At 48.4% G+C, this 19,496-nt stretch overlaps 1 protein-coding gene across 4 annotated transcripts in view; it reads left to right on the top strand.

Annotated features, from left to right (window-relative positions):
* The window catches only part of ABI3BP (ABI family member 3 binding protein), a 2,192,437-nt gene that overhangs the window by 2,101,249 nt on the left and 71,692 nt on the right, over positions 1-19,496 (top strand). For all 4 annotated transcript variants that reach the window (XM_078657771.1, XM_078657774.1, XM_078657775.1 and 1 more), the window contains one exon: positions 4,391-4,470. In XM_078657771.1, the coding sequence (XP_078513897.1) occupies positions 4,391-4,470 (80 nt within the window). The remainder of the gene's footprint in view (positions 1-4,390; positions 4,471-19,496) is intronic.

Here is a 19,496-nt window from a genome sequence, read left to right as displayed (position 1 = left end):
AAGAAACCGAGAAATCCGGTAAGGCCACTTACGTAAAAAATATTTAGAAGCAGGACCAATCTAATAAGACATATAATACTGATCGCTCGACAAGTAGAAAGATATAGAGATAAAACGGAGATTGATAAAATTGGCAAACTTACAGAAGAACAAACCTAGAGGAAAATGTTTGAAAACTATTTGAAATGATACGTGGAATCATTCTTGAAATTACTAAACAAGGAATATATCATAAACTAGAATTGAAATGCAATGAATCAAAGATGCTACACTGCAATCCACCTATCCACTTATAGCATGTCTCACACCCAAGAAACTACTTTTAGCTACTTAGCAAATGTTGAACAGAGGCATTTTGACATTCAAAAGGGTTTGCTTTGACATGTGCTAGCTGCAGCTTTTGGCTACAGCACTTCAGAACTGCCAGGGTAGTCCTACAATCACGCTTTTAGAGTCACTCATGTGGGTGGTGCATTTTCACACTGCAGCCCAACTGTGATATCTGACTTGAATGCCGTTTTTGTGCTACTGTACTGTGGGCAAATATTTTCAATGCTTAGAGTCAGCGAGCACTCATCGGTAGGTATTTACAGTATCAAAGTTCAAAGTGTCAGTAAACTCAGTTAGAAAATGGATGAACCACACAAAAAGATGTACTTTCCTACTGCCAGTAACCAATGATTTATGCTTCCTTTAGCCAGTGGAAGGTGTGGGTACAGCATCTCCCAAGGGGATAAGGTACAAGCGGCCCAGGGAAACCTAGTGCTCCACTACCAAGCTTTTTGGGACCATTGAGCCTACGTAGGGGCTGGAAAGCCATCCACATCTAACTCTACCCCAGGGGGAAAAACACACCCTGGTGTGTTGTGTGCTGTCCAATTCAGCTCTCATCAGACTTATTCAGAAAAATGCCAGCTTTCAGCCCCTTTACCTTGGCCAACCACAGACAGTTAACAAGCATACAGATATGCTCCCTAGAGCAGTCTCTAGATTGCTCAATCTGCTATGGATACTTAAATGCTTTTCCACCCCTAGGTCTACTTGTATCACCCCCAGGGCCAACAGTGAACCCACAAAAAATACACTTTTCTAGGCCAGACACACCTCTGATGTGGCACAGCCTGCAAACATCATACATCCACATTTGCACACTCAATATCATATTCAGACCTTATGGGTGTATAGTTCTGCCACAGAGCTGAGGTGCACAGTTTGTGTAGTGCATGTAAAAATACAGAAGTGAACCGAAAGAAGAAATAATGAAGGTATTCTTAGACAGTTAAAAAACCATAGTGCAGGCCAATGGAGCGCCTACGGCGTATGCTGAAGAGGGAAACTTCTATGCCAGATTTTCAGTACAGCCCCTATCTATGTAATTCAGTTCCATGTATATTCGTTGTGTGGAGGTTTCTCTTTTGTAGAAACCCTCATAGTCGGCCCGAATCTCCCCGCATGCAGTGGTGGCTCCTCCGCTAAGGAAGAGGAGCAGCGCTCAACTGCGTTGCAGCAGTAAAAAAAAGGAAAAATAAAATGATAATAACGTGATGTTATTATCATTATATTTGTTCCTGCTGTGGCATCATGGGGCGGGCTACTCTGCTCACAGAACAGGGCAGGGGAGGACTGGTGGGTGCTTTGGCCGTCCGTCTCGGGTCGTCCAAACAGTCATGCGCACTTAGTATGTTCTCATTCAGGCTACATTATAGCCTGGGTGGAGAACATGCCTCGGCCCCCAGTCCCCATCTGAGCTCTGAATTTCGGCGCTCAGACCAATCCCAATGCTGCATTGCAGCATTGTGATTGGCTCAGGGGACCTGGCTGCTTCCTGTTCGGCCGACGGAGGAGAGACGACGTTGGGACAGAGCGACAAGGAGGTAAGTGTATTTTTCTTTTTTTTTAAACCCCCTTGCCCCTTGCCCCCGCTCCGCCACCCGAGATCCGTGATCACAGTACCACAGCCCTAGAAAAATAAAGTTTAAGTCTTATAGTAATTGCAACTATAAGACTTTAAATAAAGTTTGAATCTTGCTTTTCTTCGAAAATTTCCGAAACTGTTGTGGTGCCATTTAATTCCCTTAATCCTTTGTCTCCAGCTTCTCTCAGCAGGTGGTATTTTAATACTCTGTAATCTGTTGGTGTTCCTCTTCTCAGCAAATATTTTTTTTTAAATTCTTTTTATTTCAACATTGCTCATCCTACAGTACATACAGGAGAGGGACACAACTCCCAACATGGGGGACTATTTTGATGTCGGACTGATACCGTAGCAGAAATGGGACTGACCACCCTCCCGTAGGTGGTCCCGACTGCCTAATCACGAAGCGACTGCACATGGTGTGGACGCATACTCCCATTCCTCTATGGGAGCTTGTGTTACCAGGAATGGGCGTCTGTGTTTATCCTTGCACCCCATGGCAGGCACCTCAAGGTGCCTGCCACAAGGTGCAGGGATCAACAAGGGGGCACCTGTGGCGCCCCCTCTGCCCTCAACCCGAGGCCGAAAACATAAGGGGGCAGACATGGTTTTCAACAGTTTTCATGTCAGAAAGGCCAGCATGGAAACTCTGGCAGAAACCGTGCATCGTGATCCAGAAGGCTAACATGCCTTCATTTTGATTATGGTCTGTTCTCCGACTGGCTAACAGGCTCTGGAGCCCGTCGGCAGCCAGCTGGAATGATGGTTTGGTTTCAATTCTGAGCGGCTGTAACATAATCAGCTGGTCGAAATTGAAACCAACAGTGAGTGTCGGAAAGCCCCGACCTGAGGTTGGAGGCTTTCCGACACTCATCGTTATCACCCCAGAGTAATGTTATCATTGAGAGGTCTTACAATTTTCAACAGATGGGTCAATGGTGAGATAACGAAAGGTGCATGTACGGCTGGTGTTGACATAGGACTACCATTACTTTCAATACAACAGACGTACAATTCTCCACCCCGCTCCCTCCCCAGTCCTGTCATGGATCAGTGCCCCTAAATTCGAGCCAGGGCCCCCACACCTTTTCCAATTTTTGGGGACAGCCGCAGCTCCGATAAATCACCTCTTCTGCCTTTTGACACCAGTCAAGGTCAGACTCCCATTCTGCAATACTTGGGGGTTACTGGCACCCCATGTTTTCGCTCTGTTGCGCTTGCCCACTCCAGCTGCCATCGTATATCCACGTTTTATGATATTTAAGACAGTTGTCCATCCCCCTACACCATTATTAGGGTAAACATCCTTTACAACGCAACTTTTACCACGCAGTGCCTTTACGACGCAACTTTTACAACGCAAACTATTACAACGCATTGCGCTGGGGGGCGCTCTAGGATAGGGAATAGGTTTAATGTACTATCCAACACCTTCCCTACTATCCACGGGGACTGGAGTTGGAATAGTAAATTAAACTATTCACTATCCAGCGCCTAAAAACACTATGCGTTGTAATGTTATGCGTTGTAAAACTTGCGATGTAAAGGTAGGCGTTGTAAAAGTATGCGTTGTAACGTCATACATCCCATTATTAGCAGCCATTTCACATCTAAGGGCACCATTAGTGAGACAGCCATGGAACATCACCTCAGTTACCCTGCGCCAGAACACTTGTATGTCTGAAAAAGCGCAGAGTATGTGCTAGAACGGGTCCTCTTGGTTACAGCCTCTGAGGCACTGTGATGTCTCAGCCGTACCTATCTTATGTAAGTGTCCTCGACTAATATGCCCTATGCATAATCTTGAGTTGAACTAAATTGAACCTGGCTCAAATAGCTACTTCCTGTGGGCTCTAGAAAACCTCTGCCCAGTCGTCGCCGTATATGTCACTCAGGTCTGCCATCCAAGCATTTCACAGGGCTTCCAACAGGTATGGGGAATTATTAACCAGCTTATCTGGAAAGCTTGGTTTTAACTGGTAAAGATTTGTACATACTGTCTGACCTGCATGAGGGGTTCTGTTAAATATGTAAGCTTTCAAAAAACAGCCTTTTCCAATATATAACCCTGATGGTAATTCCATAGTGGCAATTTATTGTGAATGGCCAATGCCAGTGACAAGATGGTAATTATTTACAAGGTCGCCTATGGCCCTTACTACAGTTCTTGAAACCTTTGTAGTTTGCATTGCTATGGATGTGTATCTAATGTTGTCTGAATATGTAGCTTAAGCTGCTTTTATCAGCTATTGTCAATAGTATTTCCATTCACAATGTTTAAACCATAGCTCATTTGTATGAACTAAAGACTGAAGCTCGCTCTATAAACACATTACCCTTCTAAACCCTAAACTCGTATTTTACCTTAATTAGACATTGAAACAGCTTTTTGATGTATATCCTCAAACAACCTCTACTGTACCAAAATAGATGCAGTCTCATGTCAACCAGTAATACTTTTTCATTTCTCTTTAGTTATGAATTCAAAGTGCTAGCCTCAAACATCCTTGGTGAAGGCCCACCAAGCACTACAGTCACACACAGCACAGAATCAGGTAAGATTGTCATTAAGTTTCTCAGTGAGAGCCAAATACTGTACTGCTGCATGCGAAGCACTAGTATGTATGTAACCAGGAAAATACGTTGCAATTGAAATGTTTTGACTTTTTTAATCATTTTCTCTCTAACGTCACTATCCTCACTTACTTCATTTTCATGAGTCATGAAAACCATAGTTTCACTCTACCATCATATATAACATAATACATTTGATTAATTCTGTTGCTCTCTAATATCTATACTGTTGGAGTACGTTTCCTAAAGCTAAAGCTGTAGATTTTAGAAGTGAAGGACTCGTTCCTGGCTTCTAGTAGCAGGGAGATGACAAACCTTGACAAAGCCAATAGGTCTCACCTATGCAAGAGCTTTCAGCTTTGCCAATGTGTTTTAGACACGCTGTACAACAACGTGGGTGTTGCTCAGCACAGCTAAAAGTTAGTGGCATAGAGGAGAGTGAAGTGCAGTGGCGTTGAGTGGAGTGGCATTGAGTGGAGGAGAGTGGAGAGGCTCAGAGTGGCTTTGAGTTGAGAGGAGAGGAGTAGCGTGGGGTGGGGAACTGTGGAGTAGAGTGGAGTGTTGTGGAGTTGAGGGTCATAGAGTAGAGTGGTGTCATGGAGTAGAGTGGAATAGATTGAAGTAGACTGGTGTAGAGTGGAGCAGAGTAGAGTAGATTGAAGTGGTGTAGAGTGACATAGAATAGAGGAGCGTAATATGGATGGGCATGGAATGGAGTAGAGATTTACAGTGATAATTTGAGGTTGATGGTCTCTGAGGAGTGATATAGATTGAAAACTGCTGCTTGATTCACTCATAAACCCCAGCAGTCCCTGTGATGGGTTATGGAGTTTATCAGCTCAGTAATTGCTTGCTTTCTCCCTCCCTCTGTAATGTACTCCTATTATTTACCCATTGACCTTTTCATGCTCTTTTTATGATTGCCTTCACTACATTTGCCTCTCCAGCATCATGGGATCTCTGGTAGAGGCTTTATATAAAACCCTGGATGTAAGATGGGTAGTGGCCTGGGAGACATGATACTACATGCTTGGGGGCCTGTACACTGTGTTTAAGGAGAGCCAGTGAGAGACAATGAAGTGGACTATTGACACGAGTTACTATTGCGTTGTTTGTCTGCTGTAAGACTTAATTAAACTTACGTTTGGCCATTTTTGACTGTTTTAAAGCATGGATAATGTTAATAAAATAGGTTTCATAACTAAAGCAAAGTGAAATATAATAGCCATTATTTAGGGTCCCATCCCAACAGTGGCTGGTGGTGTCCTGGAGGTGATTTGTGCAGCCCCATTGCTAGGATATCTTCCTCTATCTTCTGCACCCAGTCTTTGTATGGGGTGTGTAGTCCCTACCTGCACTCCTCCACATTAGGAGGGTCCCCATGTCACAAGGGTTGGGATGCCCATGCTGGTTCACTGTGAAACCCTGTCAGTGTGCACCAGTGGTAGAGTGTTCCGGACATTTCAGGCTTGGCTCAATCTAAGCAGAGGGGCACATGCCTCTGCTTCGCAAAGGCACAAGTGACTATGCCTTTGCACATTGTAGGGGCATTTTGCACAAACCTTCATAATATATGGTCCAGTGTGTCAACGCAAAATCCTTGCATTTATGACCATTAAGTAAGTATTGCTAAACTTCCAAGTACAGCAAATCACTCTTGAGGTCCAATCCAGAGTACATCAGACTTGTTAAGCCAAGGTGTTTTGTTTAACATAATAATTTTCCAAATTATACAAAAGTTGCATGCTGAGCACCTACATTCCAGGTACAATAAGAACTCATGTAGTCACAATTCCATAATAAAAGGGAGGAGGCGAGAGATGCATTTAGCTTAATCCATTCTTCCCAGAACATTTTACCATTGGACATGAACACCCTGCTCTTGCAAAGACCAGCACATATTCCACCATTTCCGTTATGGTGTCATGGCACAAAAAAACTCAATCCCTCTTTTTTCCAATCCATTGGCATGTATTGTCAGATCCCCATGAACTGCAGGGGGCTTGTGTCCAGAGGGTCTGATATATCTTGGATCATTTTGGACCATGTACTCAGGTCACTTACTTATGCCTACTGTCCCTAATGGGGAATAGGCCATCAAACAGGATTATCCAGCTACCTCTTTACTGGGCTTTTCTTTCAATCTGAATCCAGGCTTAACTCACCTCCTTGCAGTCAGCTTTGAAGCTGTAGTGCCAGGTGTATCTGAAAGAGACACGTTAGTGATAGATTCCTTACCTTAGAATATCCCCAGGCGTCAGACTGGATCCGGAAATGTTTGCGTAGCAGTACCCTTGCGCGTCGGTAGGCGTCGTCTGCGGCTCCGCGTCCGTCGTTGGCGTCGTGGGTGCCGTGATGACATCGTCTGAGTACTTAGACGCCGCCTCCGCGTGCTGACGTCAGTTCTTCTTTTTTCGCGCCAGCAGCGCAGATCAGGTAAAAGTGGTACCTTAGTCTTTTTTGACTAAAATTTTGATCCTTTTTGATCGTTTCTTTTCGAGTCTTCGACTCCGAATGGTGACGATAGGGATGCCCTGTGAGGACTGCGACCGACTGATGTCGGTCACCGACCCTCACCGTCGGTGTCTCGGCGTCGACCACGACGACAAGACCTGTTCCGACTGTCGGGTCCTGACTTCGAAAGCTAGGCAGGAGCGGTCCCGCAAGCGACTTGAACTCCGGCAGTCGGCCCCGTGCCAGGAAAGGTCCCGGTCTGGACGGAGGTCAAGGGACCGGTCACGGGAGCGGAGCCATCGGAGCTCCGGGAGTCGACATCACTCCTCAGGGTCGAAGTCGTCAGGTAAGCACAAGAAGTCAAAGAGACGTCATTGCTCTTCCGACTCCCCCCGACGCTCGCGCGACGCGGCCGGGGGTTCAGGTGGCACCGCCCACGCGGCTTCGTCGGAGTCGCAGGTGTTGCGTCCGGCCCCATACCCTCCGGTCCCTGGGCCGCACGCGACGCCGGAGGAGATCGAGCGGTTCCTCATGGCCATGAGGTCCCTCACTTCCCCGACGGGCTCGGCGGCGCCTCTGGGCCCAGCGGACCCGTCTGGGGGCCCTAGCGGTTAGGGGCTTCAGCCCGACGCCACCTGCGCCTTCGGGCCCGGCGCCGCAGGCCCCCACTGGATCCGGTTCCGGATCCGGGTCATCGCCGGTGGACTTAACGACCTCCCGGTGCCGGTCCCTCGGGTGTCATCCCCGGCGCCGTCCTCGGGCGGCGCCGTCCCCGATGCCTCTCTCGATCCGGTTCCGGCACCGCTTTCGACGCCGTTCGTTGAGTTCACTTTCCATGAACCGGCCCCATCATTTGATCCCCCTGAATACCAGGAGATGGGTGATGAGGAGTATTGGGAGGGGTCTGAGGACCCTCTGACACTGGAGTGTCAGTCCCAGGAGGACTGGACAGGTGGACTTGGGGATGCCAGTGGTCTGGACACTTCGCCAGTCACTGGTTTTGTCTCCCCTCCTACCGTGGCTACGGAGGAGGGGGCTACCTACAGTGTGGTGCTGATGCGGGCGGTCAAGGCCTTGGGCCTTGAACTCCCCGTCGCGGCCGTGAGGACTAACCTCCTCACTGAGGTCCTTAAACCGCAGTCAAGCTCGGCTGAGCCTCTGCTGCCGTTTAATGAGGCCTTGACTGACGTTCTTGTGGGTACTTGGTCCAGGCCCGCTACAGGTTAGCCTGTATTTAGGAACGTAGCCAGACGCCGCCGCCCGGCCCCGGGCGACCCTTGTTTCCTGTCCACACACCCCACCCCTGAGAGCCTGGTGATCCAGGCCTCAAGTTCCCAGTCTGCATTTCCGTCGTCTCCGCCTGACAGGGAATCCAAGAGGTTTGAGCAATACGGCAAGAAGGTATTCTCTTCCCTAAGTCTGGGACTGCGGTCTTCCAACACCGGATGCTTCTTGGGCCGCTACACCCACTCCCTCTGGTATACGGTCGCGGACGTGCTGCCAGAATGCCCGTTGGAGGTACGGGCTAAACTCGGCCAAGCACTTGTGGAAGGCCGAGATGCGGCACGTTATTCTATCCGGTGTGGACTGGATACCACCGACTCACTAGGTAGATCGATGGCAACGACGGTGGCGATTCGTCGCCACGCCTGGTTGAGGTCCGCCAACTTCTTGGCTGATGTCCAGAATACACTGATGGACATGCCTTTTGATGGCCGTCGCCTTTTTTGCGACAAAGCAGACCATGCGCTTGAGCGTTTTAAGGACTCCAGGGCTACGGCCAAGTCCTTGGGGCTCTCGGCCCCGCGCCAGCAAACGGCTGCTTTTCGCCCCTTTCGTGGCCAAGGAAGGGGTGTGCCCACACGTGCTGCCAGCCACGCGCCGCAGGGTAATACCCAACGCGGTGGCGGCCGTGGAAACCGCCGTGGCAGCGTTCGGGGACAACGGCGAGGACAGTCCACACCTTCCCCCGCAGCATCCGCCTCAAAACCCTCCTAGTCCGTGCTTTCAGGCCCATGTGTCGCCAGTGGGGGGCAGGGTTCACCATCACCTCCTCCACTGGCGCACTGTCACGTCGGACAGGTGGGTGCTGCAAATCGTCCGAAGGGGCTACTCCCTCCCCTTCGAGGCGACCCCTCCAGCCATGCCACCTCAGAACCACCGTGTATCGGGGGATCATTTGCGACTTCTGCAGGAGGAAGTTACGGCCCTCTTGGCCAAGGGGGCCATCAAGCGCGTTCCTGGGCCAGAAGTAGGGTGTGGTTGCTACTCCCACTACTTTCTGGTACCCAAGAAGGGCAAAGGGGGCCTACGCCCTATCTTGGATCTACGGAACGTCAACGGCTTCCTCCGGAAGGAGAAGTTCAAAATGCTGACACTGGCTCAGGTCTTAGCTGCCCTGGACCCAGGAGACTGGATGGTAGTGTTGGACTTGCAGGATGCTTATTTCCACATCCCCGTCCTGCAGGCCCACCGGCGTTACCTGCGGTTCACGGTAGGCCACGAGCACTTTCAGTTTACCGTGCTCCCCTTCGGCCTTACCAGCGCCCCACGGGTGTTCACGAAGGTGATGGCGGTGGTCGCAGCTCATCTGCGCAGGTTAGGTGTTTCAGTCTTCCCCTACCTCGACGACTGGTTGTTGAAGGCGGGCTCGCCCCAAACAGTCGTCAACCACCTCCAGACGACGGCAAACCTTCTGCACTTGCTGGGGTTTTCCATCGATGTGCCGAAGTCACACCTGTGCCCCTCTCAGAAGCTCCTCTGCATCGGAGCGGTTCTCGACTCGGCGCAGTTTCGGGTTTATCCTCCCGAACAGCGGGTTCGGGACATTCAGGCGATGATTCCACTCTTTCAGCCCTTGTCCCGAGTTTCGGTCAGGTTGACGCTGCGGCTTCTGGGGCTGATGGCTTCCTGCATCCTTCTGGTGCATCACGCCAGGTGGCGGATGCGGGCTCTGCAGTGGGACCTGAAGTTTCAGTGGGCCCAGCATCAGGGCAACCTATCCGACAATGTCCTGATCTCGGAGGGCACTGCGAGACAGCTGCAGTGGTGGCTCACGGACCGCGATTGGGTCAGCGGCAGATCCCTCTCCCTTCCCCAACCGGAGCACGTAGTAGTGACGGACGCGTCCCTCCAGGGCTGGGGAGGCCACATGGGAGAGGCGGAGATCAGAGGCATCTGGTCTCCGGCGGAGTCCCGGCTCCATATCAACCTTTTGGAGCTGCGGGCGATTCGTCTAGCACTGAAGGCATTCCTCCCCTCTGTTCGGGGAGTGTAGTGCAGGTGTTCACAGACAACACCACTGCCATGTGGTACTGCAACAAACAGGGTGGGGTGGGGTCGTGGACCCTTTGCCAGGAGGCTCTGCACCTCTGGCAGTGGCTGGAACATCAGGGCGTGACCCTGGTGGTTCAACACCTGGCAGGTTCTCTGAACGCCAGGGCGGACGAACTCAGCTGTCGGTGCATGATGGATCACGAATGGCGTCTGAACTTGGACGTGGCGCAAGGCCTCTTTCAGCAGTGGGGAGAGCCTTGGTTAGATCTATTCGCCACCGAAGAGAACGCGCAATGTCATCAGTTCTGCGCGTTGGAATTTCCAAGGCGGCACTCGCTCGGAGACGCTTTTCGTCGCGAGTGGAGTTGCGGTCTATTGTACGCCTTTCCGCCTATACCGCTTCTGCCCAGAGTGCTGAAGAAGATCAAGCGCGACCGGGCCCAAGTAATCCTTGTGGTTCCGGACTGGGCATGAAGGTACTGGTATCCAGAGCTACTCAGTATGTCAGTCGATCCCCCGGTTCGTCTGCCTCTTCAGGAGGACCTTCTGTCGCAGCAGCAGGGGACGGTCCTCCACCCGAACCTGTCCAGTCTCCACCTCCATGCTTGGAGATTGAGCGGCGACAGTTGAGGCCATTTGACTTGCCTCCTGAAGTCTGTAATGTCATTCTGGCAGCCAGGCGTCCCTCTACAAAGTCGGTATACGCCTGCAGGTGGAACAGATTTGTGGCATGGTGCACAGCAAAGGCTGTGGATCCTCTTGCTGCCCCTCTTTCTGAGGTTCTTCTCTTCCTTCTTTCTCTTGCCCAGCAGGGCTCTGCTCTGGGCACTATCAAGGGCAACCTTTCTGCCCTTTCAGCCTTCCTAAGGCTGCCTGATCAACCTTCTTTGTTCAAGTCCCCTATTGTAACTCATTTTCTAAAGGGCATCACACACATGTTCCCTCCTGTTCCGTTTGTGATGCCTCAGTGGGACTTGAACCTGGTTCTTACATTTCTGATGTGCGCTCCCTTTGAGCCACTTCACAACTGTCCTCTTCGTCTTCTTACTTTGAAGACTGCTTTCCTGGTTGCCATCACCTCTGCCAGGAGAGTACGTGAGCTCCAGGCTCTTTCATGTACACCTCCTTTCCTTTCTGTCCATCCGGACAAGGTTGTGTTGCGTACTAAGCCATCTTTCCTGCCCAAGGTTGTCACGGCCTTCCATATCGGGCAGTCTATCACCTTGCCACCTTCTTTCCGCCACCGCATCCCTCTAAAGAGGAAGAGCGGCTCCACCGTCTGGACCCCAAACGTGCGCTTTCATTCTACTTGGATCGCACACGCCAGTTCCGGGTGGATGACCAACTCTTTGTTGATTACGTGGGCGCTAAGAAGGGAAAAGCGGTGCACAAGCGGACCATCTCTCAGTGGATCATCTTGTGTATCCAGGCATGTTACTCCTTGGCTAAAAAGGAGCCCCCTGTTGGAGTGCGGGCTCATTCCACCCGGGTCACGGTGACTACAACTGCCCTGGGCCGGGGAGTGCCCTTGCTGGATATTTGCCAGGCAGCTACGTGGGCCTCGCTGCACACGTTTGCAAGACACTACTGCCTGGACAGTCAAGTCCGAAAGGATGGCTTCTTTGGCCGTTCCGTCCTCCAGGACTTTCTGGTGTGATCATTGGTTCGCAGACCCACCACCGGGGTTGGTATTGCTGGGGTATCTATTCTAAGGTAAGGAATCTATCACTAACGTGTCTCTTTCAGATGCACAAGTTACTACTTGTGTAACGATATAACTGTAAGAGACATTAGTTAGTGATAGATTCCTTACCGACCCACCCATCCTCCCCGTTCTGCGAACCGATATCTAGGGTTAAGGTCATCCCCTTCAGGGCCCTAGTTTCAATGGCACCAGTGTTGGTTTTTAACATGGTTCAGCGCTTCTGGCGCGGAAAAGCTGTGTCTAAGAACTGATGTCAGCACGCGGAGGCGGCGTCTAAGTACTCCGACGACGTCATCACGGCGCCCACGACGCCAACGACGGACAAGGCGCCGCAGACGACGCCTACCGACGCGCAAGGGTACTGCTACGCAAAAATTTCCGGATCCAGTCTGACGCATGGGGATATTCTAAGGTAAGGAATCTATCACTAACTAATGTCTCTTACAGATATATCGTAACACAAGTAGTAACTTGTGCTTCTCTGCCTTCCACTTTTCCTTTTCCCTTGAGGGTTCCAGATCAGGGCTTGCCTGGTGTGTGTTTGATGTGGGCCTGGAGAGGGTGTGACCTATCCATCCGCAACATCTTTTCATGATTTCTTCACGAGCAAGGAGCTGAAAAGCATAGGTCCAGTTGCTAATGGTGTTTAGCCAATGGATTTGGAGGATTTTTCTTGAGCAGGTGTTGATTAAAGTCTGGACTTTGTTGATAGTGGTCACTGTTGTCCTCCAAGTTTCTGCTCCATACAGAAGGACCAATTTCAAAATGGTGTTAAAAAGTTGAATCTTGGTTTGCAGTGTTAGGTCCTTGGAGCTCCAGATCTTTAGCTGAATGAAGACAGCCCTTGCTTTTCCAATTCTTACCTTGACGTCTTGTCTGTGCCACCCTGCTTGTCTATGTCACTGCCAGAGAGGTGAAGGCCTCAGCCTCTTCCAGTGCATCTCCTCCAAGAGTGACTGCAGCTGTGCTGGCCATGTTAGTCTTCAGGATCTTGGTTTTCCCCTGTGAATGTTGAGTACAAGTTGTTGTGATGTGGCTGCCACCTTGCTGGTCTTCCCTTGCATCTGCAAGAGTAGGGCCAGGTCATCTGCAAAGTCCAGTTCGTTGAGCTGTGTCCAAGGTGTCCACTGGATTCCATTTCTTATCCTTGCTGTGGATGTCTTCATGATCCAGTCTATTGCCAGCTGGAAGAGAAAAGGCGAGAGTAAACATCCCTGGTAGACTCTATTCCTCACTTGGAAGGGTTCCGTGAGTTGTCCTCCATTGACTTTCTTGCTGGTCATTCCCTCGTAATAGTTTCTGATGATTCCTACGAGTTTTGGTGCTGGTCTTACTCCACTTCTGAGTTGGAGCCCACTTACAACCATGTGGGTCCTTTTTGCCTGTAGTAACTTAGAACTGCAGTTTGAGAATCAGGGGAGGCTTACTCTTTTATGGGTATGTGCATCTCCCTCTCTAAACCCCTCACTGGCCCTCTCTTAACATCTTCATGCTCATTCTAAAACCATTTCACTTGAGCAGTATCTACTTTCCATTTCCCCCCCTTCCGCATTTACTGCTAAGATATACACCTACATGTGTGGAGATCTCCACAGACGGGGTGGGGATCTCCGCACATAAAAATAGGAGAGACGGAGACCTCCACACTTAAGATCATGAATAGCATTTACATTTTACATTTACTTTTTTTGCATCATTTAATTAAAACTATTACAAAAACAATAAAAACTTTAAAAGGACTATAAATCAGTACATCCAGATATATAAATAATCTTTGTACCCGCCAACAAAGGATTTCTCTATTGTTTGGGGGAAATAGGTTATATAATTGTTACTGTTTCTTGGGACACATAGAGCTGAATGAAGTGCTGGTGCTGTATTATATTCACTAAGATTGGGAAAAGTTAAGATGCATTGCAGTTTGCTCAAACTAGCGTTCTTAGCTCAGTGATAGTTGTGGTTCTAATAAGGTTACTCTGAGCTTCTGCAGAGAGACTGCCTTTGGCGATGCATGGTGCGGCAGTAACATCATGAGACCAAGATGTTACTTCAACTCTTTTGGTGTCCTGGGAAATCCAGAGCTGTGGGCGACATTATTTGTCTCCCATTTCCTTTGTGTAATAGTCCCATATCAATTTCTGGACTTTATAAGGACATTGGAAAGGTTCAGACGGGGGTTGTAATGTATCGCTGAGTATTTTTACAAATCTCCCACAGCAAGCAAGGGTGGAAGCCTCCGCTTGTGAAAAGCATACTGCTGAGGCCTCTTTGTAAGTGTGGGCCCCTTGTTTCAGAAACAATTCCCTGGTAGAATTTTCCTTTCTTGGATCATGGCAGGACAACAGCACAAAAGGTGCGGCCATTATTTGTGTTTATAATTACATAACCTACAAACGTCTCCATTGTCTTGGTTGGCCAAGGCTAGATAAAAGTTCAGGATCGGTAGTGCCAGCAATTGTGTATACATGATCTCTCTCTGTGTTCTAAGTTTGAGGGTAGCTGATAGATAGGGCTGGGGTTTAGCTACCAAATATGAAGAGTTTTAAGTAAGCTTGGTCTTGCTGAAATGAGGCTAGTCGCACTTGTCTATTGATGGTCTTTTTCCATATTGTGTAGGAGACGGGTTCCACAGCAATCGGTGTTTGATTTATCGCAGTAGTTGCTACGGCTCTCTGAAGTTGTTTTTTCCACAGGGAACCTGGATTTCTGAAAATGCCTCTCAGGCAGGCCTTGAGAGAGTTTTCTGGTGATTTTAATATGCCAATATAAAATTTGAGAAAGACTCACTCGATAATGAGGGCTCGTCTCACCAGCCCAAGTTCCAATCTGAGTCTTGCTCCATGAAGATATTTCATTTTTTAAACAGCAATGGAGTTTGCCCATGGGCATAAAGTATCTAACTACACGCAAACACGCAAAGGGAGCGATGCGGCGGAATCAGTACAACACAATTTTCAGTAGGACACATACAATTTAAGTCCTACTCTTTGGTACATAGTCCCTTCATATTAACTTGCTTGCATTTTCTATACATACCACCTCCAATTCCAATTTGAACAATTTATAAATTCTTTTAATTGTGCTCTTTTTTTCTCTCAACAAAAGAGATATATCAAACAATACGAGGGGGAAATGTGACCATTTACACAAACATCAAAAAAGACAGACAAAATTATACATTTAGTTATTCATTCCTTCCTACCCATACTAAGAACCAGGGGGTTGCTACATATTTATAAGCAATCCCACTATGAGGTAGTCTGGTACACACATAAAGTAAACAGTTCACCCTCTGAATCAATCCAAATTGTGTGTATCAAATTTCTTAAAAGATGCTAATATTCCATTGGTCTCCTCTATTCGGTGAAGTCGATGCTTTTCGGGCCATTTATTCGGGCTTCGTTGGTGCAAGAAGAAAAAAAAACTACAAATAATAATGAAACAACAATAACATACAACCTTTGCCTATACATACATATAATGATATGCTTCTAAAATTAGAAGAATCCCAGATGTTAGGTTATTAGAATTTTTAAAGCGCGGCTTTTACCCTAAGGTGTCCTGGTGCTGAGTCCTGCCTAAAAGGTTACCGTGAAGTGAAGCAACTATAATGTAAATAGCCAAGTTTTCAGACCCCGTCTGAAGGAGAGGAGCCCAGTTGCATTTCTGAGGTGAAACGGCAGGTAATTCCAGGCCTTGTAGGCGAAGGTAATGAAGCTCCTGCCACCCCATGAGGCTCTTTTAACTAAAGGAATGATCACTTGTTTTGTTGTCAGAGAGCGCAAGGTTCTACTAGGGACATACCATTGAAAGCGTTGTTTCAGAAAGTCAGGACCATTGTCATTTAGTGCCTTGAAAACTGTACAGAGGGCTTTGAACTGAGCTCACAGTTTCACAGGGAGCCAATGGAGCTGTCTTAGTTCCCTCTTGACTGAGAAAACCTAGGTGTGCCCGTCAATAGCCTGGCTGCTGCATTCTGCACTACTTGGAGTTTCTTCATGAGTCTCTTTTGGATGTTCAAATAGAGACGATTGCAATAGTCCAAGCGTGCTATAATAAGTGCTGTAACTGCAGTCCTCAGGCTATCATCAGAAAGAAGAAACTTTATTTTTCTCAGAATTCTGAGGAGAAAAAAACATGAAGAGACAATTTCATTGATCTGGTCTTCAAAAGTGAATTTCTTGACAAGAATCACCCCCAAGTTCTTCACCTTTTCAGCTGGTTCTGGAAGCATTGCCAGTTCACTTGGCCACCGTTCCAGTATATTAATGTTATTCCCGAAAATGATGACTTCAGTTTTTATGGAATTCAGTCTCAGACAGTTGGTCGCCATCCAACCCAACATTTCCTACCCATATCCGATTCCTGGCCTTGCTCAAGAGACAGTACTATTTGCGTGTCATCCGCATAAGACGTCAGTTGGAACCCGAATTACCTTATCAAGGCTCCCAGCGGCGACAGGTATACATTGAAAAGTGTGGGACTCAGGGAGGACCCCTGACCCGACACAGCAAGGGGAAGGGCTTGGACCTAGCCTCCTACAAATAGGAGAGACGGAGACCTCCACACTTAAGATCATGAATAGCATTTACATTTTACATTTACTTTTTTTGCATCATTTAATTAAAACTATTACAAAAACAATAAAAACTTTAAAAGGACTATAAACCAGATCCACTGATTGTAGTCTGTCATTAAGGAATGATTTAAGGAGGTTCCAGGCCGTGCCTTGAACTCCATTTTCTGATAACCGGTTCATCAAAACTTTATGATGGACCGCGTCGAAGGCCGCAGAGAGATCTAAAATGATCAAAATCGTGGCCCCTCCTTGGTCCAAGGCCTCTCTCAGCTCCTCGATGGACTTGATCAAAGCCAATTCGGTGCTTTGTTCAGCTCTGAATCCGAATTGCGATGGATCCAGGATGTTATTTGTCTGCAAGAACCGGGTGAAAGGCACGTTCAAGACTTTCGCGATCATTTTTGCTGGTAGCGGTAGGCGGGAGATAGGACTGTAGTTATTCAGGTCCTTGGGGTCGAGGTTCTGTTTTTTAAGCAAGGGCAGGATGGATGCCATTTTCCATTTTTGGGGGAATGTCCCACCTTAAAAATATGGTTGAACAAGGCAGTAATGGTTTTTGGAATTAGCTTCATCACGTCTGCCGGGCATGGATCAAATGGAGAACCTGAATGCATAGACATCAGGAGTTTAATCAAATCTTGTGTCAACAGGGGAGAGAAGCTGTCTAGTGTTAATGTTGCCTTTGACCCATTGGGCACCATCATGGCGGAGTCTCCATTTTCATTATCTTGTGTGAGGGCAAAAGATGAGAATATGGCTTCCACCTTTAACTGAAAAGCGGAAGCAAGATTTTCGCACAGTTCAGAGCTACTCTGAACTTTAGCCGTTTGGGGGACTGTGAGTTTAACAATAGTTCTAAAGAGTTCTTTGGAGGAGGATTTTGCCAAATTTATCTGCTCCGAAAAGAACCTCTTTTTGGTATCCTGAAGTAATTTCTTGTAGAGAGAGAGAATTTCTTTATAGGCTGCTTTATCAGCCTTGCGGTACCCACTTCTCCAGAGTCGCTCTAGCCGTTTACAGGCTTGTTTTTAGGTCGAGGGACCTATAAGCTGCGAAGCAGTTTCCGGTCCGGAGATCTTATGTTGTATAGTAGGGCAGTTTAGACCCACCTCTCAGCTCCGTTCGCTTCCATTGGCTGGCTTCCTAAATGGAGGCCAGCCATTGGAAGAGAAGGGAGTCACTCCAAACAAGCACTGTCTTTTTCGGATTTGGGGGCGTAAGTTTTGCTGTTCTTTAGCTCGTGACGTCGTCCGTCACTCAGGACAGCAAAACACGCCCCCAAATCCGAAAAATTTTGGAAGCGTTGAGGCAGCCATTTCTGCCCGACCACCGCCGCCGCCGCCGGAAGAAGTCCCGGCGTGGGGATCCCCCCATCGGGTGCTCACCCCGCTGTATATTTAAATTAAAGAGGGAGCCTACCCCTCATCAGCCCCGCATTACCGCCGCAGCCCAGGACACCCGAAAATCGTAGCCGCGACCCGGAAGTACAGTGGGCTAGGCAGGAAGCGGACGGGAGGTCTCCCCGCGCTCCTGCCCGGCAAGGAGAAGAAGCCCGTCCCCAGCCGCCGCTTACCGGAGAAGCCCAGCAGCCCTGCCCGCGGCAGAGAGGAGCCGCTGCCTCCCTAAACAGCCGGTGAGTGCTGTTTGTTATCGTTCTCAAGAAGAGTGAGGCTCATTGTTTTGTTGGAGTTCCATTGAAGTTCGGAGGAGGAGGGCAGCTGAAAGGTGAGGCAAGTTTGCAAAACGGGGAAAGAATCAGTGTTGTTTAAAAATTACTAAATTAAAACAAAGCACCGGAAAATATGTGCACGGGAAGTAACTTGAATGCCACTCGTGACTGCCCACACGCAGCAAATTCAGTTGCAAAGAGCGGCAGACGACAGGAGTAACCATTGCAGCAGCCTCACAGGACAGGACAGGCCGAGCGGGCTCACTCAGGAGGCGGGCGGCAAGAGGTTATTGCGTGGTGGTGCCTAACTGCCTGCCGGTGAAGTTTAGATGTAAGAGACAGAGTGATGCAGTGCAGCCACTCAAGTGTGTGTGTGTTTTTAATTATTACATTCATTCCATCAAACAGAGTGCTATCGGCAGCTGCCTGCAGTGAGGGTGCAGGTCGGATTGTAGTAATGGCGTTTGGCATGATTAACTGTGATCAGTCCTACCCAAGAGCAAGCCTTTTCGTTTCAGCCATGAAGTAAGCGAGTATCAAGAAAATGTGGGTGGAAAACAACATAATTGTTCTTAATTGGATAGAGCGAGGAAAAGTCGACATTCAGTTTATGAATCTTACTCCTGTTTTATTTTAGTTATTTTATGCTAGTTGCCTTTTCTAGCTGTTTGGCCCCAGCGCAGGAGAGTCCCTTTCCAAGCCACAAGACATAATAAGAACACACGTGGTGGGGGGGCAGTTTTGTATAGCGCCACCTCGACCTGAAGGTATTGGAGCACATTACATGAGCACCAGTTGCATTACAAAAGGACAATTTTTTTATTTTGTTGGTGTTAGGCGCGGGAAGATGAAGCGATTTGCCCAGAATCACAGGAAATGTAGCCGATCTGAGACTCGAACATGGTTTCCCAGCTCCAAAGTCAGCACCTCTGGCCATGAGGCCGGATGTATGACGTTACAACGCATACTTTTACAACGCCTACCTTTACAACGCGGTTTTTACCACGCATACCATTACAACGCATAGCGCTTTGGGGTGCTGGATAGTGAATAGTTTAATTTACTATTCCAACTCCAGTCCCCGTGGATAGTAGGGAAGGTTATTGGATAGTAAATTAACCTATTCCCTATCCTAGAGCGCCCCCCAGAGCAATGCGTTGTAATAGTTTGCGTTGTAAAAGTTGCGTTGTAATGGTAGGTCGTTGTAAAAGTTTCGTTGTAAAGGTTACATACCGTGAGGCCACATCATCTGTGCTTGAAGTGGTTGGTTCTTAGCGCCGGGACACTCTGTGGAGTAGCAGTGCGCTTTAAAAATATCCTTTTA

The sequence above is a fragment of the Lissotriton helveticus genome, chromosome 8, assembly GCF_964261635.1.
Source record: "Lissotriton helveticus chromosome 8, aLisHel1.1, whole genome shotgun sequence".
NCBI classification, from domain to species: domain Eukaryota; kingdom Metazoa; phylum Chordata; class Amphibia; order Caudata; family Salamandridae; genus Lissotriton; species Lissotriton helveticus.
The sequence above is the reverse complement of the archived record's forward strand: the minus strand, read 5'-3'. Positions and strand labels throughout refer to the sequence as shown.